The 27,881-nt window shown below is 37.0% G+C and overlaps 1 protein-coding gene across 2 annotated transcripts; it reads left to right on the top strand.

Moving 5' to 3' along the window:
• The first annotated feature begins 80 nt into the window (after positions 1–80).
• HEPACAM2 (HEPACAM family member 2) lies at positions 81–26,146 on the top strand. Of its 2 annotated transcripts, XM_038127228.1 has the most exons (10): positions 81–2,542; positions 8,065–8,415; positions 9,152–9,436; positions 15,246–15,542; positions 18,385–18,510; positions 18,592–18,616; positions 18,739–18,776; positions 20,060–20,133; positions 20,662–20,774; positions 24,040–26,146. In XM_038127228.1, exons 1-10 carry the CDS (start codon positions 2,473–2,475, stop codon positions 24,047–24,049), a joined length of 1,389 nt encoding a protein of 462 aa, XP_037983156.1. In that variant the 5' UTR covers positions 81–2,472; the 3' UTR covers positions 24,050–26,146. The 2 variants fall into 2 exon arrangements, with proteins under 2 accessions (XP_037983156.1, XP_037983157.1); XM_038127229.1 differs by lacking the exon at positions 24,040–26,146 and having other exon boundaries at positions 20,662–20,778.
• The last annotated feature ends 1,735 nt before the right edge of the window (positions 26,147–27,881 follow it).

The raw sequence follows: 27,881 nt of genomic DNA, 5'->3' as shown, positions 1-27,881 counted from the left end.
GGCTCCGCCCCGGGTGGGGCGTTTGGGCCTTGGGGCTGAGCCTGCGTGCTTTTGGGCGCGCTTAGCTCTGAAGGTGAAATGGGGCTCTGTGTGGGGGGACAAGCTAGAGCGTACACGCAGACGAGGAGAATTCCCTGGCCGTCTCGGGTTCTTTCGGGCGTTAGGCACAGAGCGCGTCTGGCCTGCTCACGGGTGATGGATGTAGTTTTGCGTCGGCAAAACAGGCTGGTGTCAGTCACTCTTACTTAGTTGTATCGATAGCAACTTAAACAAAAGACAGACACCAAAACCCACCAGATAGCTTTTTTAATCTTAATTTATATCAGCGCAAGGAAAGAAAGAATTTCTCCTACAATCTTTGCTTAAGCGGAGACAGCATTCGAGGGTGAGACCAGCTGCACATCCGCTGTGGCATGGTTGTGCCTGTAGAAAAAGGGGTTTGTTCCTTGTCGAGGGCACGTAGGTCAGCTCCGCGTGTTTCCTGATCCTGCTGTTCCTCAGCGCCCCAGCTGCTGCCGGGTTGCTGCAGGGTGGGGCACGTAAGAGCAGGTGCCTCTGCGACGACACGCTGACAAAGGCAGGGTCAGCAGCCACGGTCCCTCCCCGCTTTCTTTGGCAGGAGCTCATTTCTTCTGGCGGCTATTGGGAATATCGTGTAATTGTTTTGTGGAAAACCTCTTAACAAGTTCAGCACATAACAAAGTTACTTCTCATTAATAAAATAACGAAAATTTGCAGATTGTTGGTGCTGCAAATAGTGTCGCTTTAATGTAGTTGCTTCTATTCAAAAGGAGGGAGGTTTGATTTGTATTAAGTCTAAATGCCATTTAACAACTAACACAAGCTACAAGTCTACTGAAAAGAAAATCCATTTTTCACATGCACAACGTTTGTGTGAGTTTGTGTGAAAACTTGCAATATATTGATAACATCAAGAATATATTCAAATGCTGGGAATGACGGGACACAATTGAAAAACATAATTGTGCTTATCTGTTCCTTTTTATTATTATTATTTTCTTTGCCCATATGGGGCATTTAAAATGCCAACACAAGTTTTATTCCAGTGCTAAAGGTTCCATTATTTCAGTTAGGACTTACTTCAAATCTATGACCAATATTTTGTTACATGATGAAATCAAGTAGATAATAATTTCTAGCCTAGGTTTTATGAAAGGTTGCAATTTGATATATCAAGCCTAGAGTTAGGTGGATTAAGCAGCTTCCAAACAACAACATTCAGGTGGGCAGGACAATGGAGCCAGACAGACAGCTTTTGGGAATATGTGAAATACCCTCTTCATCTCCTGACATATGTCAGGTGGTGATATTATTTCTGGTGGGATCGCTGTACTTATGCTTTATTAACCTGGAATAACCCTGGAAGCACCTGGGTGTTTTCACCTCTCTTTAACTGAGGTAAAAATTGCTCATCCCTTCTGATGGGGGCTTAGCACCTTGCTGGACCCCTGCTCGTAGCACACAGTGAGGGGGAGGCAATTGCTTCCTACCAGTTGCTCCTGCACAAAGCAGAATACAGTCCAGCCTAATGTTTGTTAGTCCATAATAGTCTGCCTAAGTGCTGTTTAGTGAAAAATATTGTGTGGTTTTGTATGGATAAATCATCTCTGTCACTGCTAATATTTGCTATTGTAAACTGTTACTGCACAGCTCTGGGAGGGTTTGTCCAGTTTGCTGCTGATTTATATGGTGAGTGACAGCTTTGGACAAAATCCAAACCCTACATTAATATTAATTTAAACTGATGTAAGTTAATGGAGAAGAAACAATAATCAGCAGTTAACAACTGTAGTAAGCTGTCCACTCTAGCCATAGGATTTTCATTTCAAAGATGTGTCATAGGCACTTGACATCACATGTTGTTTAGAGAAAGGGAGTTAATTCTTTGCTAAGTTATACTTACATTAAGGAAAAAAAATATGGAAAAGTTATGAACTTGAAAGTGCCAAGAAAAAAAATTAGAAAGGCTCTTTAACAGCTGTTTAACAGGGTTTTTTGTGACAGCAAATGAGAGACTGTCATTAGAAAAGTTCTGAAAAAATATTCTGAATACTAATTTTGGTTTGAAATAAGCATGTAGCATCACGCTATTTTTTATGAAAGTGTAACTAAAGGAAGTTAATAACTGTATAACATGTTCGCTTGGTGCGTTTACTTACTTCTATTAATTCAATGTACTTTGTATTGTGTGCCCCATTTATTACATTCTGTGTCATGTTTGCTGTGACTGCTGGGGAAGGGTTATGATAAAGTCAGAGGCAATGAAGATGGGTCCTCATCTAACAGGTGCTCTGCTCCCTTTGTTCTTTGTATACACATATTCAAATCACATAAGGCAGGGGACAGGATAGGACCTGTTAACTCATTGCTGATTTCCCTAGCAAATAAACCAGCAGCTGCAGGTCCAAGCCCTGGCTTAGTGCTGAGAGGGTGGCATTTGTGTGGGACAGGATGCTTACATGGAGCCCTTTAGCAAACTTTTTTTGGGACTTACAGTGCAAAATATATTTTCTGCTTGTAGGTAAGATACAGTATGAATAATATTTTATTGTCATTGTGGAAATGTGAATTGGTTCTGTTAGATTTATCTTTATAAATTTAAAGATATTTCTGTTGTATTGTCAGATGTTTGATTTCAGGAAGGGAGCCTAAAAGCTTTCCATCAGATAGTGGCACCTTGTTTCATGAGTGAAGCTAAAGTTCTAGCAGCTGAACAAAAATGAGTGCTATGCATAATCTCTATGTAAAACTTGGCATTGATTAAATATATATATTCTACATGTAAAAACATAGGTATTGATTAAACACATAGTATTATATTTTATTGAGTAACATATACATTGTGTGTTCTTTTTAACTAGTAAGGCTGGACAGATTCTAAACTAAAGATTATACAGAAGCTGTTAAACACTTGTTTAAAAATTTATTGAGACAGCACTGATACATTATTTTTGACTTATTTATTATTAATTAATTTATATGTAACATCTAAATGTAATTGGCATTGAAAAAATTAAGCTTTTAGTCAGCTGAAGAATATCCCCCAATTAATAGTGGGTTTGTTTCGTGTCTGGGTGCAGTTTTTGTAAGTGTGCATTTGTTATCCATGCAATGGATAAAAAATAGATGTTCTATGTACTTTGACAGAAATTTCCTGTGATCAAATGTTAGATAAACTTATTTCTACAAACTACTATAATTACCTTTTTCTATATTTAATTGTTTTTTTAAATGTCAATGGAGGAAATATATAATATTACAAATGTAGTGCATCCTCTAATCCTTCATGTAAAAGAACAAGTTTTCTTTTATCTTCTTTGTGAACCTTGCAGTTCTAGCTTATTATAGAGTCACCTAGTTTCCTTGATTTTGAGCTCAATACTTTTTCAAGACTTTTGGCTTCATAATGATTGATGTTTTATATGACGATTATCAGATCTCTTTTTTAAAAATGAAAAATATTTGGTTGATAAAAAACAGTGATTTTGTGCTTTATCTGCTTTACCACTTTATTGGATATTTTTCATTAAAATCCTACAAGAGTTATTGTCATGCAAGCAGAGTGCTTAGAGTACAGGTTTATTCACCATGAAGCATTACATCCCTACCCAGATATACACATTTTCTAGTAAAGAAAATGTGCTACCCATACTTCATATCTTGATGAGAATCAGGTGCATTGGAGACATGACACAATGGCCACTGAAGGCATTGACGTCAGCAAATAAAATTAAATCCTGTAACAAAGCTCAGTGGAACTTTTTCTTGGGGAAAAATCCTAATCCAGGGAAGACTATTCCCAAATTTTCCATTATGTAAATGGAGGTAGAGAAATTACAGCTTTCCTGGACCATTACATCTGGGTTGTTTGGGATTTTTTGTTCCATAAATGAGCATACTTGTAAAACGGAGGAAAAAAATATATTTCACTGATCTAGTGACATTTTGCCCCAAGTTCAGGAGAGCTGAAGGACTAAATGAACACTCTAGTGAAAAGCAGTTGAGAATCCAAACTCACTTTGACAAGGAGATGTGCGTGTTAAATTCAGAGAATGCCAAAATCTCGCTAAGCAGGTTTCAGTTTATGCCATAAACTCAAAAGTTATGTCATAGTTTTTTATTTCAACTAAAACTGCAGCCCTTGTTTTATGTCAACAACAATTCTGTTGTGCTTGGTAATACCGGTGATAGCAATGTGAAATGGAAGCAAAGCACAGATCACTGAGCTCCAAATGGAGGTCATTGTGGTACAGCCCTTACAATCATTACACAAAAGTTAGGTCTTGGAATGTCATCATCTTGGGAAAAAAGTGTATTATATTTGTAAACCAATAAGGATAGGTTTGAAATTTATGAAATTTGGGCCTGAACAATATGAATTTAGTTTGACACATTGGCTTGATTTTGCTATTAACTCTAGTTCATAATAGTCTCCAGTTTAAATTAAAAATCAAAATTAGTCTAATACAAGTGAATCATAGAACCCTTTAGTTGGGGAAGACCCTAAAGAGCATCAAATCCAGTCATAAAACTAACACTGCAAATTCCTCCATTAAAGCATGTTCCTGAGTGCCACATCTACACATCTTTGAAGTATTCCCAGGGAGGATGACTCTACCACTTCCCTGGGTGTCCCATTCTAATGCCTGACAACAGTTTTGATGAAGAGGATAGCCCTTTCAATAAAGAATATTCCAGACTGCAGAAGACATGATCTCTGCTAAGACTGGAATATTTCCATCACTGCTCCTGTAAAACCCTTGCCTTTGACAGAACACCATTATCTAATAACTTGCCCCAGGCTCGGCCTGCCTTCTCTCTTGCCCTACCAGCCATGGGGAAGCTCCTGTGGGATGTTGGCACTCCACAAAATCACCCCAGCAAAGCCAGAGAGAGCTACAAGAACTGGAGTTATCCAAAGCCACTCCTGAAGGGGCTGGGGAGAAAATGGGGTTTCTGCCCTCACCACCTCTGGGCACAGCTAAAAGAATTTCCTTAATTGCAGATCAAAATGTTTTTCCAAGACACTACACAGAGCCAATTTTTCCTGTAAATCAAGTGTAACAAAGTTATTTTGCAGTTTCTATTCCAACAGGTTTTAGCTACTACAAAAGTACGTTTTCCAGCCCTGATTCTGTTTTCATTATTCTGTTATGCTGTCACCTTCCATACTGGTGGTCCCAGTTATCCTGGTGCTCACAAGACCTGCTTAAGTTATGCTAAGTTTTTGCACTAATAGATCTGTGAGAAATATTATTTGTTTTCCATATTTTATGATTGCACTGCTTCTTTTACTGGCATGTTGTCCAACAGCACAATCACCTTTTGACAGCTAAATAAACCCAAAAATTGAACAGCATCATACATAAAAAATTAGTAAGTGTATGGACAGATCTTTTAATTACAGATCTCTCTGTGTTTGAGAGATGTGTTTGACTTTATTCCAGTTGATCTAAAAATTGAAGTGGGTGGTTTTATAATTGGTAGGTTATATGAAATAGATCTCTAGCATTAAATATTTCATGAAGGACTCTACTGAGGAGTTACTCTCTTTCTCTCTTTTTCAAGTGGACAACAGCAGTTTAAATCTGATTTGTACTGTAATGTTGTCAGGGAGCATATTAACATCTGAGAAGTGTTGGAATAACCAACAAAATACCTAATGTCCTGTTAACCAGAGTCTAGCAAGCCTTGAAGAGTTGTACAGTGTTGGAAAATTGCAAGAATAACAGGCTACAAATACTGTTAAAAAGGGGTAAGGGAGCAGGCTTCAATTTGATGTGCATCATCTGTTTTAGGTTTTTCATCTAGAAAGTAAGTGTCTCTGTCCTATATATCCTCCACTTAAGCCATTCCACATTTTTTCTACACTCTTCCTCTTTTTTTTACCCTTTTGTCCTCCTATCTCAGCTGAACCCCAGCCAGTCTTGCAAATTAAAGTCCATGCAGCCTGAAGCCCTCTGTCTGCTTCCTCCTTAGCCCCATTAATGGGGGCTTGCCAGACTTTCTGTCAAAGGATTTCACTGTCTTTTTGTATAATTCCCCGTTAGTATTCTGTGGTGTTTTCCTTTGGCTTCCCTGCCATGCCCTCAGAAATGCTGTAAGCTATCTTTAGCTGAGTGTAATATTGCTCAGCTTAACGAAAAGGGAAGCCAGCCACAAAATTACTTTTTTGGGGCACATTCTGTACAGCACTGCTGGCTACCCATGAGCCAGTCCACTCACACTCCAGAGTACCTCTGACATTAATTAATTACTGGCATTACTTCTGCATCTGTAACCACCACTCCCTTTTTGTGTCCCCACCTTCATCCCCATCAAGTTTGCTTTGCCATTACCTCATGGCAAACAACTGTGCACTGAAATTTTATGATTCTAACCCAAAAGACATGTACAGATACCACATTATGCTACTGAATTGATTTGAAATTAGACATAAATGAACCTTTAACAATTTCTGTCATAAGGAATAATGAGATGAAAAGTAGGAAATGTAAGAAACAAAGTTAACTATGTATTATATTAGTGAGCACAGTCACATATTTTTCATGTATTGCTCCTTCTGCTCTTCCCTACCCACCCAGCTCTTTCCAGGTAGAAACGCATTCCATGTACATCAGCTGGGAAGTTACTTTTTCATTACAGGTATTTGGAAGCCTGTCAAGAATCACAGAATCTCAGGTTTGAGAGACCTCAAGGATCATCAAGTCCAACCAAAAATGATCATTAGCAGGAAAAGGATAAATGGTGCATGGTGAAAGCGTTGCATGTTGTCCAGGGCAGTGCATTCTCAGTTTCCAGTGTGTTCTTATCGGTAGCAGATGGATTACTTACATCACAGTTTTAACATTTCTCGCTTATAAGAGGTTGCTTTTTTTTCTAGGTTTTTTTTTTACCACTTGCAGTGTGCTTTTTAGCAGTATTAAACAAAAATCTGAGCAATCAAACCTTCAACTAGAGTCAATTGGAGTTGCATCTTGAACATTCCAAAATGTTTTTATTTTTTTATATGTATTTTGAAAAATTGTATCCTTTATATTTCAAATTGATCATCCAAAATGAGTCTGTATTTTTGCTGTTAATTTTCTCTGGGCTTAAATTCTTCATCTCTAAAGTCCTATCAGTTAAAATGGTGTTGTGAGGTCAGTTCATTAATGTCAATTCTTTACATCATTGCTGTTCTCATGAGTGCTGTGGAAAAGTTAATGTGAAAATCAATCATTTAGTTCCAAGACTAAAGCTTTAATAGTATTCTATAAATATGTCTTAGGCCAGCACAAGGAAAAATTATTTTAAAATATGTATGGGAAAGACAGTGATTAACCAAGGAGTGGCCTTTTTGCACCGTAACAGAGAGACAGAATTCTTGGGAAACAGAATTAATCATGTGGTTGAAAATTTCACTTTTGTGCATATCAACAGCAGGGCTTAATTCTGGCAATTTCCTAAGACTGGAACACTTGAATTTTGCAATCTTTGTGATGTTTGTTGAATTTAGTCTTACAGGTACAGAGCAATCAACTCTGTATAATAATAATTATATATAGTTTTAGTCAGAATTCATAAGAGTGCTGCTTGTCAGATTTTCAGTCAGTTTCTTAGTAGAACTGGCAGAGTACCTAAGAAGCTCCTCTGCAGCTGAACCAACCCAGAAAAAAAAATCATAAAAACTGATTTACAATCCAAGACTGTTAGATAGTGTAAGACCTAGAAATACGAAATATTTTAAAGGGAAGATATTTTATACATTAAGGTAAATGTACATTATTTCATTTTAGTCAAACTTTCAACAGTAAAAGATCCTTCCTTTGGCTTTTTGTATACTATGAGACTAGAGCTCTGTAGTTAGATCCAGCTTCACCAAGGTCAATGAGTATTTTCAAATGCCCCTTTCTACTTAAAATCTAAATTATAACCAGGAAAAAAAAAAGTAAGTTTTAGCCTAGAGAGTTTTTTCACTGTGAGAATTTCTCATTTGAGTTTTTTGGGGTTTCCATTTATGTTTTGAGTTTGTTTATTTTTTGTTCTTTTAATTTTTTGCAGGGATTTGTTCTGCCTTAAAATTGACAGTACCATCTCATACCATCCATGGTATTGAAGGGCAACCACTTCATCTTTCTGTTGACTACAATTTCAATGCTACAGCTTCTGAAATCCAGATAATTTGGCTTTTTGAGAGGTCTCAAAGTAATCCAAAATACTTGCTTGGCTCTGTAAATCAAAGAGTAGTTCCAGACTTGGAATACCAGCACAAGTTTACCCTTATGCCACCGAATGCATCTTTGAGGATTAACCCATTGCATCTCAATGATGAGGGCAATTACATTGTAAAAGTCAATGTCCGTGGAAATGGGACCATAGCTGCAAGTCAAAAGATTCAAGTAGCTGTTGATGGTAAGATAGTAAAAGATAGTATTTTCATTTTGAAAATAAAATTACAATAGTTTTGAAGTCCTGGTTCTTAGTATCCTGGTTCTCTTTGTATTGGGGACTTAAAAAAAAAAAAAAAAAAAACAAAGAAAGAAAAAAAGAAAAAAAATTGGAAATGGGAAAGAATTATCTAAAAGGATGACAAGAGGCTTCTGTAATTTATGGAATATACAGAGGGAATCCTGTAACTAAAGGGTTCAGGGTTGGAAGGAATGAGATGACCAACATCTTGAGGTAACAAAGTTGTAGGTGCCATTTAACTCCCAAATCCATCCCAATCTGCAGACACCGTCATGACAGATTGCCCAGATTTCAGGGGTGCCCAGTGTGGGCAAAGCTGTGGGCAGCCATGCTGAGAGGTCACACAGTGGGCAGTGTCATGCTTTGTGCTCTTTTTCTTTCTGTGGACTCAGTGATTTGTATATGAGGCAAGAGGCCATGGTACACAGGACTGCAGCCTTTATCCTATTACCAGTAATATAAACAGTCTGGTTTTATTTATATCCCATAACAATTCTTACAGGCACCAGCTGAGAATAAGGCCTTCTTTTTTAACCTTTAAGTGCATTTAAGAGATAAAATTATAATATTAGTAATTTCCAGAGAGAATGATGATTGCTATTTGAATCATCTTGAGCATGAAGACTGTCATAGAATGGCTTGTCGCAGTAACAACTCTTCATATCTCTTTATTTTACAGTTCCAGTCACAAAGCCAACTGTGCATACTGAACCATCTTCAGGAGTAGTGGAGTATGTAGGGAATATTACCCTAAAATGTATTGTGGATAGAGGTACAAGGGTAGCTTATCAGTGGATGAAAAATGGGAAGCATCTTCATGCTGGCCCTAATTATACCTTTTCATCAAACAATGCTACACTTCTAATTGTTCCTGCAGTAAAAGAAGACATTGGGAATTACAGCTGTCTGGTATCTAACCCTGTCAGTGCAATGGAAAGTGAGATAATTGCACCAACCATCTATTGTGAGTATATGAAATATTCATTATTATCTTTGTATGAATGATTTGGCTGGAAGGAGTGCCTCCAAATATGAAAACAGGCAGAAAACAGTGGAGTCAACATTGTATGTGAACTTGCATTCAAAATGAGCTTGTTTGTAATAGCTCTAACTTAAGACAGGATCATAAAATTATTTACTGTTGTGTAGTTGTAAAGATCAGTCTCAACTTCAGAATTAAAATAGAAACTTAAAAATTTCCACAGATGTCTTCAGATGTGACTCAAAGGAAAAAATAATGAGATTATTATTTATAACAACATTAAAATGTTGTTATAAATGAAGACAGCAAATAGTATCAAAAAGCTAAGCACAGGAAGTACCAGGCTGAGGAACTGGTATTAGTGAGTTTCCTCAAGATCATTTCAAGTCCAGTCTTTTTTTAAAACTTCCATTAATGGCACCAGGAAGAAGATAGGGAGTATCTCAATGAAGTTCATTTATGACATTAAATAGGAGGACTGAATGCCTTTGACAGAGTAATAGAGCTGGGATGAGATTTGCTAGTAAAAAAACTAAATGGGCATGCTGATCTTGAACTGGAAAGAAAGAAAGAAAGGAATGGAGAAGAGACACAGAGCCCTCAGTCAGGCTTAGCAAAATTAGAGCTGAAAGTTATTGCATTCCACACCAAATGGGAAACATGAGGGAGCAAGAAGAGTTGCATAAAGACCATTTTTGACAGAAGAATAAACCATAAGGTAGCCAGGTATTTTGACTGGAAATGAAGGCACCTGAGAAACTAATTGAGTTGGAGGAAACAAAAGACTGATTTAATCACCATTCAACAATTATACAATAAATCTTAGAGCCTTCTCATTTTGATCCATGTCAGGAATTCCCAGTGCCTCCTCAGTTTTCAAGTAGCACATGCTACACATGTGTCACCTGCTATGCTCTAATCCTCATGTCCTCAGGGGTTGAATTATCCTTCTCAGAAGAGAGCTGAAATTTGAAAGGCCAGGACCTACTTTGCCACCAGTCCTTCAGATATAGCCAGTTTACCCAGTGGCCTAGTCTGGAAGGGACACTGCAAGGACTGGAACTGAATTCCTGTCCAGCCAAGAGCTGGTGCTCATTCCTGCTTTCCCCAGGCTCTGGCAGCTGGTAGGCAGCCCATGCTCAACTTGTTATGATTGCACTATCAACATATTCAGAACCTACAACTCTTACATCTCTACCTCTTATATTTTCCTCCTCCTCCTTTCATCTCCTTTCATTTCTGATTGTCTATTCTGCTAGTTATTTGGAGATTTTTGTTAAAACTTGGAAGAATTCATTGGATAAGGGGATGACTTGCATCTAAAGTATTGGGGGGTCTCTACACTGCATGAGGAGAAGAGAAAAAGACTGCCTAAATTAGCAAAGATTAACAAGGGCATTGTTAGATATGAGCTGATGTAAGCTTATGTGTAGCCTATAAAATTGACAGTAATGCAGACTTGAAAATGAAGAAGCAGTTGCAGAGTCCTAAACAGGGCAAATATTAATTGAGCTTCCATCTCATTAGACAGAGGAATCATGATAAACAAGGAAATAACCAGCACTGATAAAGCTTTAAATTATCATTACTGTAATTAAAAAAAAAAAAAATCAGTCACATTCTTTCCTCAAGGTAGCACGTTTTTATATGCCTGCTTTTGTAGAGTCACAATCTCAGCTCACGTATGTGCTTAAAGTGCTAAGAATGAGACTGAAAGTGTATGGATGCAGCTCCTCTACTGTGTTTCTCACTTTAATGAGTTGGGAATTGGCCTTATACAGGTCTGTCTTCAAAGAGTACCTACATAGAACTTGGGACACTGTATGCAGCCTGACAGCCCCTTCCCATGCAATGAAGTCAGATCAGGTTAGAAAAACATCTGCCACCCTTGCTATCTCTCAGAGAGCTCTGTTTGTTGCACAGCTCGTATGACATTTGAATTTCTGACCTGTTACACATGGGATTGTCTCCAAAGTACTGATGCCACTGGCAGGTGTCTGGGACACTTGCTCTGACAACGTGTGTGCCCTTCAGTCCCAGCTCTGGTACTGCTTCCCTCCTTCTTCCTCACTCAATTACATGCATTTTTCAGTAAATTTGAAAAATCTGTTTAAGTTCTAAACTAGAAACCTGTTTTTGATTTATTGTTTATCAGAATTTTAAAATCTCAAAGTTACTTAAATGTCCACATTTCTTGAATATTTTGATGTTTAAAGCATTGTGATAAACAGCTTTCTCAAAAACCTCAGGATTCACTTTTTCCCCTGTGTGTAAATATTATTGTATATGCATTTCTGAATATTCATTGCAATTCATTCATGCAATATTTTGCATTCATGCAATATTCTGCATTTTCATCAGAACTGAGGGTTTGCTTTGTGCATAATATAAAATGTGAAAAAAGGTATTAAGAGCAAACAACGCAATGCTGGAAGTGATGGAAGTGATGGATATGCAAGTCAGTGATGGGAGTTGGGGTCTTACTTCCTGAGCTATATGAAGTCACCTAATTTGGTTCAGCCTCTGCCTGCAGAAGTACTTCGTCTCCCAGCTCTCTGTTGTCAATAACAATCCAGAACAGGCCCCGGGATCTCTCTCTGCCATATGTCACTGCTGTGGGGGAGTTACTGCAGGTGATAAAGAAAAGGTCACTCACAGTAAATACCTGCCATCTGCTTGGAAACTGTAACAGTCTTGTAGTGATGGGAGCAATTGGAAATATTCCCATGGAGCAGTAAATTGTTACTCAGAAAGATTGATTTATTATTTTACACATCATTTAGTTAACTGGTTTTACTGAGACAAGAGGCAGTCTTCTGTAGAGAGTAATACTGGAAAGGGAAAATTGACCCAAGGGATCCATGAAGGCTACCATTGTGGGTTGTTACTGAGTATGGAAAGTGTTTTTTAATTCATGTCTTATTAATATTATCCTGTTTCTTCATTAGTTGTGATGATAATGCAGCCTGGAACATGGCTATTGCAGTCATGTGGCTCAGAAACAAATTATTTCAAGACTGGAAGAAGCTGCCTGTCCTGTAGGCTGCAGCAGACACTGTTGTACTGTGTTGATGGAGTTGAACTTAGCAGACTAAGTGGGATTTTCTTCCTCAAGTCTTCCAAAAGATAGAATATACTTAGTACTAGTGAGAGAATGGTTAATTGCCTACTTTTCAGAATCATCCTTGACGCTGTGTATAGCTGTCAGTTACCCATTGTTTAGGGACCTTGATGTGCACATTGCCCAGGAGAGGCAAAATATTTCTCCAGGCAAAGCAGAAGGGTTACCCAATCCTTGTGTTGATTTCAGCAAGGAATACCACTTGTCAGATTTTGCCAAGATTTCACTAATTCTTAAGATAACCCCTCTGTTTTTTTCCACCTTACTTCCCCAGCCAGTGTGTGTGTCAGTGTTTGTATAATGATTTCTTTCAACTTGCAGCTTCCATTAAAATACAGTTCTTGGTATTATCTCTTTATGCTGCACAGTTATGACACTGATAGAAAAGCAGAACTCAGTTCCAATTCTTTTGCAGACTGTGGCAAACCACCCACTACAGTGAGGAGAGCATTGAAACCAGTCAGCTATTCTTACCAATAATCTCAGTTAACACATATCAAAGTCATATTACCTGTGAAAATAAAGGCTAATTCTCCTAAGAAGGGAGAATTGGATTGGAAGAACCACTGAATTGCTCTGAAAAGTAAAAAAATGTATGTTCCTGCCTGTACATAGTTTGTGAGGGATTTTAATTAATTTATGAAAAACATCAAAAGCCAGTACCTCCCTTCTCCTTTCAGATCTGAAAAAAAAGGGAAGTAAATGCCTATAAGAGGTGAGCCCCTGTGAAAAGCTCCCCTTTCACAGAAACATGCAGCCTGAGTGAGGCCAGCCAAGCCAAAACAGTGGGGTATAGGTCTGTACTTCACAGAAATGGTCATTACAGGGTCAGCTGGCTTTTGGAGACAATAAATCAAATTACTCAGGAACTGCAGAGCCTGTGAGGAAGCAGCCCAGCATCTAGAACTTAAAGAAAAGCCACGATCCTTCAGAGTGGCCACTGCAATGTCGGGGGCAACAGCAGTATTTAATTCATGCTGAAGTGAATTTGTGTTGCATTTCCCAAGAAAATATTATGCGTGATGTTAGCCATTCCTTAAAATGAGACTGCAAAAATCTTATCACTAGGAAATAAGTATTCAAAAGATTGACAAGTTTATGTTGTGAAATACGGATACTTACTTAAATGTGGACTACACTGAGGTCATATGTGGTGGTCTATAGTCTCTTGTCTAAGCCTGAACAAACAGAAAAAAACACAGAGATGCACACAAAATGGCTGGGTTTGTGCTATGTGCTGGTGGCTTAGGTGTATTCTTGAAGAATAAATGAATTTCATAAAAAAAGGCAAACAGTAAATAGAAGTGTGTATTAGAGAACACTTTAACATGGTCCTCAATTTCCTGGTGGGAAATAAAATCTGAAATATACAAGTGTGCAGCTTCATGTAGCAGGGATTTTCCCATTCAAACCCAGCTACATTATCTTAATTCTTCCAGACATCCACAGGAAGGTGCAAGTTTTACTAGATTCCACTCTCTGCAATGGGCACAGTACCGTGTCTGTTTTGTGCTACACCATTCTGTATGAGGCAGCTTTACTGATCTTCAGGGATCCTACAAAAAGGATATTTTCTTCTTTTGCTCTGTCATATTAAGTCTGTGTATTTTTGATCATTCATGCAAGTCCTCAGGAAATCAGCAACATTAAAATGATTAGGGGTTTTTGGTTTTGTTTTTTTTAATGAGAAAAAGTTATTTGATAAGGCACACTTCAATTATTATATTCTCTACGTAAATTTCTGTACATAAATAACTGTAAAAATAATTTGAACCTGTAAAGATATAAAAGCCCCAATGATCTGAAATGTTCGAGTAAAAACAGCACGAGAAATATTCTTATAATATTTAAATATATTGTTTCCCTTCTCATTTTCTTATGCAGGTTGCAGTAAAAATGCTCATCTGCTCAATTTTTTGAATAATGAACACATGGCTTTAGAACAACATATGCTTCTTCTAATTATATTCAGACAAACAACTTCCAGCACAAGAACTTGCTCTTGAAAAAAGCATAATTACAGTAGTAATTATTTAGGTATTTTAAATTATTATTTATTTAAAGTATTATTTAATAGTACAAACCTACTAGAATAGGGGCAAAGTTAAAGTTTATTCTAGCAGTAATTTATGGAAAATTTTTTCTGAATTCATCTAAGGCACACCCCACTCAATATTATACCTGTAAGTTAATTCCCTAAATAATTTTTATACTGTAAATTATTGCAGTGAAGGTAACATTACAAGGCAAATTTGTTCACTTTTAAATTTGTAGGGAAATTACTTATGCCAGTAATTTTGGCATTAAAGTAGAAATCAAATATGCTCCTGAAGAAGACACGCTCCTTTACTTCATAGAAATCCAACTGATTTCATTCATTCATTCAAATCCAACTCATTTTCATTCTTTTTGTCATACTGAGAAATGCATAAACCCATGCTTTTTCCTTAAACAGCAATTAGACCCATATTAAGTGGGTGTAGCCTGAGCTAAGCCTAGCACAAATCCAGTTATTGAACTGAAAGCCTTTTCATTGAAATGACTGAATGCCAGCCATTCTAAAGGCTAGTCTAACTTAAATATTCTAAGTTCAGAGAATTTAATTCAATTTTTAATTATATACTTTGATTTTCCATTTTTCACTGTATTTCCCTTTTTTTCCTAATGCAGATGGACCTTATGGACTTAGAGTCAAATCAGATAAAGGTCTGAATATAGGGGCAGTGTTTACAGTGGACATGGGGGAAGTTGTACTGTTTGACTGCTCAGCAGATTCAAATCCACCAAATACTTATTTATGGATTCAAAGGGATGACAATATCACTCAAGTAATCAAATATGGACCCCATCTGGAAGTTGTATCTGATAAAGTGGCCCAGAAGACAATGGATTACATGTGCTGTGCTTTCAACAATGTGACTGGGAAACAAGATGAAACTCACTTCACAGTTGTTGTTACGTCTGTAGGTAAGAATGTAACTTTACTGCTCTAAAGTGTAACATCTGAGTGGATGCCCCAGATAAAGGAAGTAATTCTTAGAATATGTATTGAAATTTAGGTCTTGCTAAGAATGTAGTAAAGAGGCTTTTGGACATTCTGTGGCATACAGGTTTTACTTGCTGTATGACACACCTTGGAACGCAACCCACTAAGGCATTGAACTTTTGTGGGATTTTATTACAATTTTCATGTAAATTACTTCCTTGTCATATTTATGAATCTCTGGATTGATTGCTGGGTTCTGAAGACAACGTACCTTCATTGCTCCTACAGTATAACCTCAGCTCCTGTATGATTGTGTTCAATAGCAACAAAGCAGTTTTTCAGAAAATCTTCAGAAGAATAGCACAAAGAATAAGATATCAAGGAAGTCTGATGTCTCTACTCAATACAGATGGATACAAGTATTTCCAGATAAGGAACATATGCTATTAATGTTCAACCAGAATTACTAGATTGCCTGTTAGAAAATTTAACAAAGCAATTTCACGCGGGCTAAGCAAAGAATTAACAAATTTGTTAGTCTGGTAAAAAAGAAGATGTGTCCATGATTCAGGCTACTTACTGATTCATCATGAATCCAGGGCTTTCAGTATGCTGGGAGGAAGATGGATTGCATTTTCACAGTAAGAATACTGCACTCAAAAACTAAATATTGTGGTAACTAATGAAAGAAAATGCAACCAGAACTGTGTGTTTATAGAAATAAACATGACATTTCTCCAGGAAGTTCATGTAATATTCAGCTGAGATTCCATTTCAAAGGCCAAAAAGGAGGGAAGACTCCACAGCTTCATGGTGGGTTGCACTTAAAATAACAGATTTCCTAATTACAAATATTTTGCTTACATCTTATTAAAACATTTTGTCCTGTATATTTAAAAATAGAAAAAGATATTTTCCCCCCTCTGGAGCCATTTTCTTTTTGATGAGTGTTTATTCAAATAGCACTAAATGGAGATGTCAAGGCTACACTTTGCAGAGCAGCACTGACTGATTCTAAGAGGTATGAATTCACACACAATTCATTCTCAGCAATGCTGCTCAGGTTAAATTCTCATTGCAAGTGAATAAACATTCTAAGCAAAGACTATTAAAATTGTCCATATTCCTTTTTCTTACCCCCATAATCCTAGATACAGAGGCTGGACTATGGCATTCAAAATACCAGAAACCCCATTTTCAGTAGCAACAGGAACTCTGATGTTTCAGAAGACCTTACACAACTTCCCCATGGGACAGAACCTCACCTATATGGTGCTGTAGACAGTTGCCTAATTAATCCTAAAAATTATCTAGAAAACAATTATTTTAATAAGTTAGAGTTGTATCAATAGTTGCACTAAGTTGTTACCCATTTTCAGCCAAGATTCTAAAATACGATGAGGTATCTCACATACGCCAGTCATTGCTCAGTTTTCAAGGTTAGTCAGCTTGAGTATGTTCAATGCATGCAAAGAGCATGTCTTTGTTTTCTGCACTGATATATCTCTGGAGATGTGATTTATTGAGTTTATATTTGAAATTACTCACTTTAAGGAACAATTTTAAGGGCTCATCTGATTCTCCAGAATTTGGGCTTTTTCTTCCTAAGGAAAGCAGTACACCAAAGGACTATTAAAAAATTGGTGAAATTGAAGTGATTTATTTTCTTGTATCTTTAGGACACATCTGTCTAGAAATCCTCATATTTAATCTTCATGAAAACCACTGCACATGTAGCCAGCACAATGCCAGTGAATGGAGGTGTAAGTAGATGTAAGCAGCCCTCTGCACAGGAGTTCATCAACTACTGGAAACACATCCAGCTAAATAATTTACATTTTAATTGTACTAATAAATCTGGCACTAGCTAATATGCAATATTAATTTACCTGTATGGATTGTAACTTGTCCTTTAATTACATGAATTCTGCGCAATTGAGAGCAAAAGGAGGAAATTAAGAGTGCACAAGCAAATATGTCTGGCATTTCCTAACGTTCACATTATTGTCTTTGAAAATTCATTACAAATGTTTTCCATGTGCTTCTAGGTATGTAATTATATGCAATTTGTGTTTATGTTGTATCAGAATATCCCGCTGGAAAAGTCCTGCTAATGCATATCCCAGCAAAGACTTGAGCAACGGAAAGAAATGTTTTCAATTTATTTAGACATGAATACACACAACATGGTGGAGTCCCCATCCTTGGAGGTGTTTAAGGAAAGACTGGACATAGAACTCAGTGCCATGTTGATCTTTGGTCATAGGTTAGACTTAATGGTCTTAGAGGTCTTTTCCAGCCTAACTGACTGTGATTCTGTGATAATTTATTGGTTTCAGATGTGATTTGATAAATAACCAGACTGTCAGTGATCTAAAAGTCTTTACAAAAAGTCAAATGGATCTTTTGTCTTCTCCTGCTTTATAGCTCCCAACTACTAGGAGGATTTCCCTCCAATCTAGCACAAGTTGCTCTCTCACTCTCTTTTTTTGGTAGTTCAGTGTCTCTATACCTCAAGTTATAATTTTTTTTTTTTTTGATGCTGTAATTTGTGGCTTACATTTACTGACTTCCATTTAGCTCTAGGCACTAATCTGCTTTGAAGTCTTTTCTGATATGCATATCATTGCTTTTTCAGTTCAGGAGATCTGTGGGGAAAAATAAATGTTACCCATTCACAAGACCCAAATTTTGCATCTGTTTTGTATCTCTATGCAGGTTTACTAGTTTCAGAATAATTTTAAAAGATGCATTTTTCAGTGTCATTGTAGCACATTGTAAAGAACAAGGAACTTAATACAGTACTCATCTTCTTTGTCACAGGGTTGGAAAAGCTGGCCCAGAAAGGAAAATCTTTGTCTTCTCTAGCAGTTATAACAGGAATTTCATTATTTTTGATCCTAGCTATGGCCTTTTTATTCCTATGGAAAAGATATCAGCCACATAAAGGTATGTAAAAGTTAAGCACAGTCCAGCTCTTCTTTTGGACCATTGGAGCAAAAATAATAATTCTTTTTTCCTTCTTTTCAGTGATACAACAGAAGCTACAGAGCAGGTAGAAAAACAATTCATCTTACATCTAAAAGTACTTTCCATCCAGAGAATTGCATTTTATCATATTAATTTTCTTTCCTTGACTTATGACGTCAAACTGAGAAACATGTTTATGTTTTCTAGGGCAGAGGCTGATTACAGAAAGGCACAGGCATTTTCAGGTAATGCTAATGAAATAAGTGTGAGCATAAGGTCAAAGTCCATTCCTGAAAAAGAAAAGTTGCATCACAAAATACAGGGAAAAAATAAAAGGAAAGGAAGAAAAGTGTGTTTTTATCTTGTGTTGCACACCTCTATGATAGCTTAATTAAGATAAGACCTAAATGAGAAGTCAACATGGGTTTAGCTCATAGCAGTATGTACTGTTGTCTTGAATTCTGCCTATTAATCCCAGTATTGGAATACCTGTATTACTCTGTTGTCACCAATATGACTTAAATCAGTGTTATTATGGGATAGCAGTAAGGGCAATACACCATGGGAGGACTACAACTGCAAATGTTCATGGCATCAGTTGTTATCAAAATAATGAGTTAATGACATTGCAGTATACATATATAACCTTCTATCATATTCTGTACTGCCTTTCTCTGTGTTATTAGGACCCAGAGTGGTTTTTTTCGCTGCCTCTTTTCCCTCCACAATACTTCCCACCTGATCCTAGGCAGGAGATGCCAGAGACCAGCCATCCTTTAGAAGGATATCACTTTTATTCCCATTCCTTTCTGCCAAAGCATCAGAGCAGACCATAAACTGCTACATGCACAACTAAAGGGAAGTATATGAAGCTTAGGAAGGTAGAACGTTCACCTGAGCACAGAGGGTCCATCAAAGTCATAGCAAAGGATAGAAATCCATCACATAATTGCTTTTAGTGCTGCAGCCTTTGATGTGGAATGATGCCCAAGAGACAACCAAGAGCCTCACATCTCCTGGACAGTGGGAAGGTAGACTAATTACACCTAAATACACCTAAATACAAGCTGTACCTGAAGTCCCAAATAAAGATGTGGCATCTATAGGTACCATGTTCCCTTTTAGTATTCTCAGAATTGTAAAACATTCAGGTGGTACTGCTTCACTGCACTGTGGATGTGCTGAGTTTATTTATTCAGCCTCTTTTCTATGGGAAATGAAAGTAAATTGGTCATTTTAGCCTTCCAGAATAGAGAGTGTGAATGTCTCTACCAAAATTGTTGCTGAGGTTAGCAAGAGGCTCCTCACTTGGTACAAGGTGTGGGAATCACCAAGTACCGTGCACACCAGCTCTGCAGCTGTCCTGCCTCACTCCACAACAGTTTAGGGGCTCAGCAGGGAAGTGGTCTAAAGCAGATCACATAAGCAGTATTCAGGTGTTTTAAAAATTAGGGCAAAATACCTTGCCAGTCATTATTTTCTGGGTTCATATTACATCTCTTTTTTTTAATCTTTGTTCTAACTTTAGGACATGAAAGTGCTTTGGATGATTTTGGGATATATGAGTTCATCACTTTTCCAGATCTTACCAGTGGCTCTAGGGTATGTGATTTTACATCATAAACAGACAGTTTCTCTTCTATTTCTCTAGATATACTAAATATCTATACCAGAATCCTTCTGTAGGTTTGCTTCTGTTGCTTTTTACGGATGTCTGTATGACGCCATATTCATGGGGCTGTTGTTCACCCAGTACTTGCTCTTTATGCTGAACCCATGCCCTGAATGTTTACTGCTTTTTTACTGTCTGTTCTCCTGCTTTTCTCTTTATTAAATGTTCCTTTCTTGAGTCGTGGTACATTAATATAAAGCATTTGCAGTATTAAAAGCAAAAGCTGCATCCTAAATTTTTACAGGGGCTAAATGAATTTAAAACAAATACTTGCCTTACTATTAGTGTGACAGGAACTTACTCAAAATGAAATATAAACTAGCAGATATTTCCTGTTCAATCCACAAGCGAAACTTTGATGAAAGGTTTAAAAAATTACAAGTTACATTAACAGTTTAATTTCTGTTGAATATTTTCATATTTGTACTTACAGTAGGAATACACTTTGTTGGTTTTAGGTTTCAAGTCAATCTGTTCCTGACCCTGACTTTGTCACAGGCCAGGATATGCTAAGTACGGTTTATGAAGTTATTCAGCACATTCCTGAGCAGCCAGAACAAGACCACCAACAGTAAGTTACAGACTGTGTTCACTCACATGGTAGCTCAAAGGCAAATACTTTTGCATCCAGAACAATTTCCATTTTGGTAGCTGTTTTTTGATCTACTGAGAGGATTATGGAAGGAAAGATAAAAGCTACCTTAATTCCTCCACCATTTCCTATCCAATCCCCGACTTTTCCTCAAGACTCCAGTCTGTTGTTTCATTACACCAGTTTTTTTAAAGGGTAAAAAATAAGAGGTGAGATCTTCAAACACAGCTTCAAATTAAAATTCCCACCTAATTTAATAGGGCACCGAAACATCAGCACTTCCTACTGAATAGGTTAAATATTCAATCAAAGCAGTTTAATTGGTAGCATGGCCTCCGGAGCTCTCAGCCATGTGCCAAGTAGGGTTGCAGTGATTATAGTTTTTGCAGTGTTGAAACTGGTCAGCTGAATAACAATCAGTGGTTGTTAAAATAGTCACTGAAATACTAACAGACTAGGACTTAAGTAAGCAGTGTCTCTATAGCAAAAGAGTTCTTGTTGTGTGGCACCCTGGATGAAAACTCCACAGAAACACTTTTGCTGAGTTCAATACCAGGAAGGTCACAGCATGTTGTGCTTATGTCTCATACACCTGGTTTTGTTCAAACCACCCCCTGTATATCACTTCCTAGCATAAGAAGGGTGAAAACAATAAAGTCTTTGTGATTGTGGTATAGCTGCCATAAATCTATGGTGAATATAGTCTTTCTTACAAATTAAGAACAGCACACAAGACTTTATTTGGTAACAAGCCTATTACATCTTATTTTCCATGGTTTTTTAATGTGTTCTGTTTCTTTTATAGTTGAAAAGAAAAATATACACTCTTAACAATATGCTAATCAGTTGGCTGAGTAATCACAATGTTTATGTGATTGCATTCCCATGTAGTACTTAGACTACAAAAAATGTCCTTATATCTTAGTTTATGTCTTCAACTGTGTGTCCAAGTTATGTATGTAAACACACAGCCATGCCTGTCAAAACAAGCTGGTCAGTGAGAAAGAAACACTGAATTACTAATGATGTTTTTGTTCTGCTCAGAATTTTTCACTTTGAACCCTAAGATTTTTAAAGCCAGACGTAAAAAATACCATTCATAAAGTACATATTTTCTTATTCTTCCTCTTACATGTCATCCTACTCGAGTTTCTCACTGATTCATGCTCCCTCTGAAAAAAAAGGAATAAATGAAAGAAAAAGTGAACTTGAACTTTGTGACAGTTCAGATTTCAACTTAAACTTTGCAAAACATATTCTATAGTTGTAAAGGACTCGTTTGCATAAACCAATTTTGCTGCTCTTTTCATATTTTATATTTTGAAAAGGAAACAGGGAAAAGTTTTCACTAATAGCACAAAATTTGCTAAGCATGATACTGGGCAAACTACTCAGATTAGAAGGACCACATTCATGCATTTTCCAATTCCTGACCCGCTGAGAAGGAGCACTCTGAGTGATAAATAAATAAGGATGACTAAGTCAATACTGGTGCTTACAGCAGGATGCTTCCATGTCAGTATAAGAGTGGAACAAAACACCACAGAACAGAGAATGAAGCTGGGAAAGTAATTGCAAACTCCTGTAGTGCAAAGTAATGATTACTTATGGATGAATCCCACAGACACAGTATGCAGTCATCTGTATAATAATCAGCAATATTCACAGGAAAAATGATACAAAACTTTCCTGCACTCTGTTTATGGCAGGAATCTCTCTTTGTACAAAGCAAAAGAACAGATATTACAGGAGTCAAACAGATTTGTTAGTTAAGTGATCACTTTATTCTTATTCCCAGTTCTTCTAAATGGGACTACTGTGATTTCACAAATTTATTAAAATGAATATGTAAGCAAAATCGGTCAAAATCAATGTTTAATTCTCAGATTTACAGTTTCAGAATCTTTCAAGTCCTGCGTTTGAATGTATCTTCACCAGAATTACCTGGTGTTCTCTCTCTTTCTCTTAGAAATCCCAGTGACAGTACCAGCAAATTTGCAGACTAGCCAATGCCTAACACCTGGGAATAGCTTTTTCCACTTTTCATCATGCTTTTATCAGCCTTTTTATCCTTTCATCCACACATGCACATATGCTTTGACAGTCTAAATAATTCCAAAATTTTGGATGTGCCCCTGCTCTTAAAAGGTAGAAATACCACTGGAAAATAATTAAATTCTTTAAATCTCTTGGGTTTGGACTGACAGACTTATAACTTAATTATAGTCAAAACATAAGGTGAGATGATAGCTGGCTTTCATTTTTACATTCATATGCTTCCATTAGTTGCTTTTCACAACAGTCTTTTGCAGACTCACCTCTTCTGCTCTTCCAAAGAATCAAAGGGAAAACACAAGATTAGATTTTGAGGCAACTGTTCTGTTCCATCTCTGGGATCTACAGTCACAGGGAGTTACAGATTTGTCGCATACTCCAGTATTTCATTAAACAGATTATTTTAAGCCATTTTGGTTTGATTCTTTTCCCACCCTTGGACATTTTTTTAAAGTAAATATAAATCCTTTGACAAATTGAACAGATTCCTCCACATATGAAAGAAATCCAAAGATGTTTGCCAAAGCTAACGAGCGAGAGGTTTAGCCAGCTTAGAGATAAGCACTGACAGTTCATAACTGTTCCACTAAAAACTGTTTGTAACTTAGGTTTCCTTTTCACTACAAATGAAGATAATTTTACATCGTCTTCCTCTCCTCTGATCCATACTGTTTCTCTTATATCAATCATTAACCATTTCACAGATTTCTCCTCTGCCAGCTGTTAAAGAGCAATCAGGATACAAAGCCTTGCCAGGCATTTCAGCACAGGGTTGTACTGTGGACTGCATTTGCTCAGCCCATGGTTACCTCCACCCTTTAGCAGGTACATTATTGTTATACAGTATGAACAGCTAGATACATCATCATATTTTATGATACTGTATCACACAATATGATACAGAAATATCTGTACAGAAAGAGCAGCCATGCAGGATGCCATATTAGCCATTATGTTATTTATGGCTTAAATCTGTGCTGTCTTTTAAAAACTAGACATACTATGCATACTAAAAATTCATTCAAAAATTAGTGTGTTGCAAATCTGTCCCCACAGATTGTTATTCAGGCTGAAGAATTGTGTTTAGAGCTGCTGGTTTGCTTACATGTTTGCAACAGTTCTTCTAAAGGAAAGAAAAACAGCATTGTGGACAAGTGTTATATTTATCTATATATATGTTCTTTCCTAGATGTATATGAAGATATGGGAAGAGGAAATCAAAAATTATCAAAATATCTGAAAATCCCAAAGTTACTACTTCTTCTTATAACATATTGAAGGAAATGCCAACAACTTCAAGAGTAGCAAAGGTTTATGCCACCTTGTCTTGAAATAGCAATTTTTCTTCAGACTGAAAATCCTTTTTCTTGGGGTGCTCAGAATTGCCCATTTTTAAATTATTTTTCTGTTTTAAGTAATAATTCCTTAGGGAAAATAGGGATATTTTTAATTCTTTTTTTTTTCTTATCAGTGAATACAAAAGACAAAGGGATAGCTTAAAAAAATGCAGTATAAAACCTACACCTTTTTTTAAAAACAATCAGCAGAAGCACAAGAAGAAACCAGGCCCAAGATGCCATCCATGATTGTTTTATTTTAAAAATAGCAAACAGAAGGTTTGTTTGTTTTTGGTTTTTTTTTTTTTTTTGTTGACTTTCACAAGAGAAGACCTCCATACTGGCATGAAAAGTAATAAATGCAGTATGTCAGATTGCAAAATACATTTGGGGTTTAAAATAAAGTCATTCTTTTAATTTATTTAATGGGACATAATTTACAAGCATAGAAATGGATCTGTCAGGCAGTTACAAAAATGTACATATGTATATTATTCAAGATAATGTGTTCTCATGAAATTCTGTTTCCTTTGCATTTGAACTGGTTTTCTATTTGAAGAGCCTGTTTCTCATTGACGAGGAGAGTAAGTAATATTCAAGCTATTTCCAAAAGCTGCAGGAATTTCAGGCTATTTGTACATTAAAATAATTCTCCAGTGCAAATGAAACCAATCTTCCTCTGTTTAAACAGTGTGCTACAAGTCCCTTTACAGATAGAAGAATACTCTTCCAGAAGCTTCTGTTAGCTGGCTTCTGAATCCTGCAGGAAAATCCACTATTATTTCCACAGGGTCAGATATCAGTTGGTGTCAGTTAGCTACAGTCAGGGAAAAGAGGAAATATGAACTGAATTAATCTACAGGGTAAAAAATGTTACTTCAGGAACAGTTAATTGTGCAGAAAATCATTACTGCGAATAATGAGAAAGCAGACAGTGTGTCCACCCTTTAAGACAGGCTGTATGGTATTATTAAAAGCACTCTGTATTATGAAAAATAATTTGCACTTATTTAAAATACCTCCTTAATCCATATTTACTAAACATTCTTCCTGTCTCCATTTTTCAAAGACAAGGAGAAAATAGCATGGTTTTCAGTCAGCATTCTGATCTTGTGAGGCTGAAAAAAAAGAGAATAGAACAACTGCACCATTGCATGTGAGGAAAATAGGATCTGGCATTTCACAGAGGCACCATGTGAAGCCCAAATATGCAAATAGTAGTGACGTGATCTCAAAAATAATGTAGTCACCAGATTTGCCCCCTAAGAAATAGTCATCTGACATGAAGGCATCAGGGAGAGGCTCTAAGTAGAAACATTTGGGCAGAAACTCTAAAAGACTGAGAAGCTTAGAGAGTTCCCCATAAATTCCTCCATTGTTCAGTCAAAACTGACTGCATGCGTGTTTCAAATCAGGACAGCTCTTTGGGATTTGCAAAGTCTGATTTTCACCCTCTTTTCTCCTCTTCTTGCTGGAGCAATAATTTTAACTGCTCTGAAGGGAGTATGCTGATTAGTGAAGTGCGTGAGACCATTCCATTTTACCCGCTGGATGCCACTGCAGGCCACAGGGAAATGCAGATAAATTAAGAGAAAGTAGTTTCTCCAGCTCTGGGCCCTCTGTATTTAAAACTGCCAGTTGTTTACATTTTTTAAGCTTTTGTGGGGAAAAAAAAAGAAAGAAGTCAGGTCAACATCAGTTCCATTCTACATTCTTTTAAGCTCACTTAAGCCCATGCCTAAGTGCATTTTAAAGGTCCCAAAACATTTTGTTTCAGAATCTGTGCTCATGTCTCAATAACAGAGGGGAAAACTGTTTTGAATTAAGCCATTTGTCTATAATGTGAGATGACTTCAGTAGTCCAATACAAAAGTCCACCTTAACAGTCTTTTGAACTTCTGCAAAGTGCCTGTAAAAATAACTGTAAATTTAATAAAACAATTTTGTTTATGCATCACATAATGCCTAAAAGCTCTGTGGGTCCATGAATTTTCACTGGAAAGGACACCCATCATTAGGTTTGTAAATAAGAAACAAAAACCTGCCTCTTGCAAGTAGAATGTCCCCTAGAGGCCCTGTATGCAAGTCGTGGTTGTCACATTCCTATTCTCCACTTACAAGAAAAAAATTACAGTGAAAAACCTCAACTGGAAGGGAAATTTATTTTACTATAGAAAGAAAAAAAAATTGCATAAATAATTATTTTAGTTATGGCAGTAGAACCAGCTTTGCAAATAGAAATATGTTATTGAAACAGACGGAGAGCAAACACAGGCAAATCATCTTCTGCTTATAATATATTGTTCTCATCTGGTTTTGTTTCATTGTGTCTTGTGTATTACTGACTGTTAACCAAAAATACACTGGCATAAATTCCTATTCAAACTATGCTCATTCTTTACTGTTGTTCCAGAATTTGCACAGTGCATTGATCTACTTTTGGTGGGGAAATCCATTTGGTGGAGGTATAAAAACAATAAACTACAAGGAAAAAAAAAATCTGAAATGTCACAGAAGCTTAATGGATGACAAAGAAAACCTTTGCATATTGTACTCTTGCCTCTTTCTCACTGGTACCACAAATTTCAAAAGAGATTGATAAGCTTTTATTTATTGATGTAAAATCTATCCCAAATTCTACCAAAACCAATGGAGTGTGTGTCCATTGAACTAGATGATGTATACACTGGGCAGTTGAAACATGAGATGGGGATAATGAGAAAGCAGTGTGAAATGGGACAGGGAGGAATTTTTTAAATCCTGTCTCATTTTTTTTCCTCCATTCCTGTTGATGGGGGCTTTAGCCATTTCATTTTCCTGCTGATGAGGGTCAAGAATGGCTTTATTTGATGAAGTGAGGCTGTGGACCTGAGATCAAAGGTAGGGAAGATAAGCTATAACTCTGAAAGTCTGAAGTGTAGGAACAGTAGCAGCAACCACAGCACCTTCAGACACTTGTACCATATCACAAGATGGTGTGTAATACTTAGTCTTTCTTACTACATATCTTAGAAGCAATTCATAAGAATACTGAAGAATATCAGCTTTCGCCACTGCTCATATGGGAATGTTCCAACTCACAACTTCATTATGGCTTTGAAATATTAACCCCTTCTTACAGGCCATCAGGCTATATTCCACCGTCCTTTGAAGACTGCAGCAAGAAAAGGAGGACAGCAGTGTCCTTGGCAGCATTAGGAGAAGCACTGCTAGCAGGCTGAGGGAGATGATCCTGGCCCTCAGCAGTGCTGAAGCCAAACCTGGAGTGCTGAGTCCAGTCAGTGCTGGGCTCTCCAGTACAAGACATGGACACACCAGAGCAATCCAGCAAAGACCCACAATCATGAAGACCCACAATGATGATGAGGATCATCTGACATGCAATGGTGAGTAGAGAGAGGTGGGACCTGAAGGAGAAATGCCACAGGGAGATGTTACCAATGTTCATAATATAAGAAAAACCTTTTACACTGTCAAGGTGGTCACAGACTTCTGCCCAGAGAAGCTGTGGAGTTTCCATCCTTGGAGATACAATAAACACAACTGGATGCAGTCCTGGCCAATCTGCTGTAGTTGACCTTTGTACTAAATTTTGCACTGGATCATGCCATATAAGGAGACAAGCTGGGATACAAAGCATAAAATTACAAGTGTAGTTCTTTTATTCATGCACCTGAATGCCTGCCCCTGCCCA

This window comes from Motacilla alba, chromosome 2 (assembly GCF_015832195.1).
Source record: "Motacilla alba alba isolate MOTALB_02 chromosome 2, Motacilla_alba_V1.0_pri, whole genome shotgun sequence".
NCBI classification, from domain to species: Eukaryota; Metazoa; Chordata; class Aves; order Passeriformes; family Motacillidae; genus Motacilla; species Motacilla alba.
The sequence above is the reverse complement of the archived record's forward strand: the minus strand, read 5'-3'. Positions and strand labels throughout refer to the sequence as shown.

Excerpts from the sequence above, each read along its gene's own strand:
- HEPACAM2 (XM_038127228.1), top strand. The coding sequence starts at position 2,473 with ATGCTTACATGGAGCCCTTTAGCAAACTTTTTTTGGGACTTACAGTGC. Across the intron at positions 8,416-9,151 it reads GATTCAAGTAGCTGTTGATG|TTCCAGTCACAAAGCCAACT; the intron begins GTAAGATAGTAA and ends TTTATTTTACAG. Across the intron at positions 9,437-15,245 it reads AATTGCACCAACCATCTATT|ATGGACCTTATGGACTTAGA; the intron begins GTGAGTATATGA and ends TTCCTAATGCAG.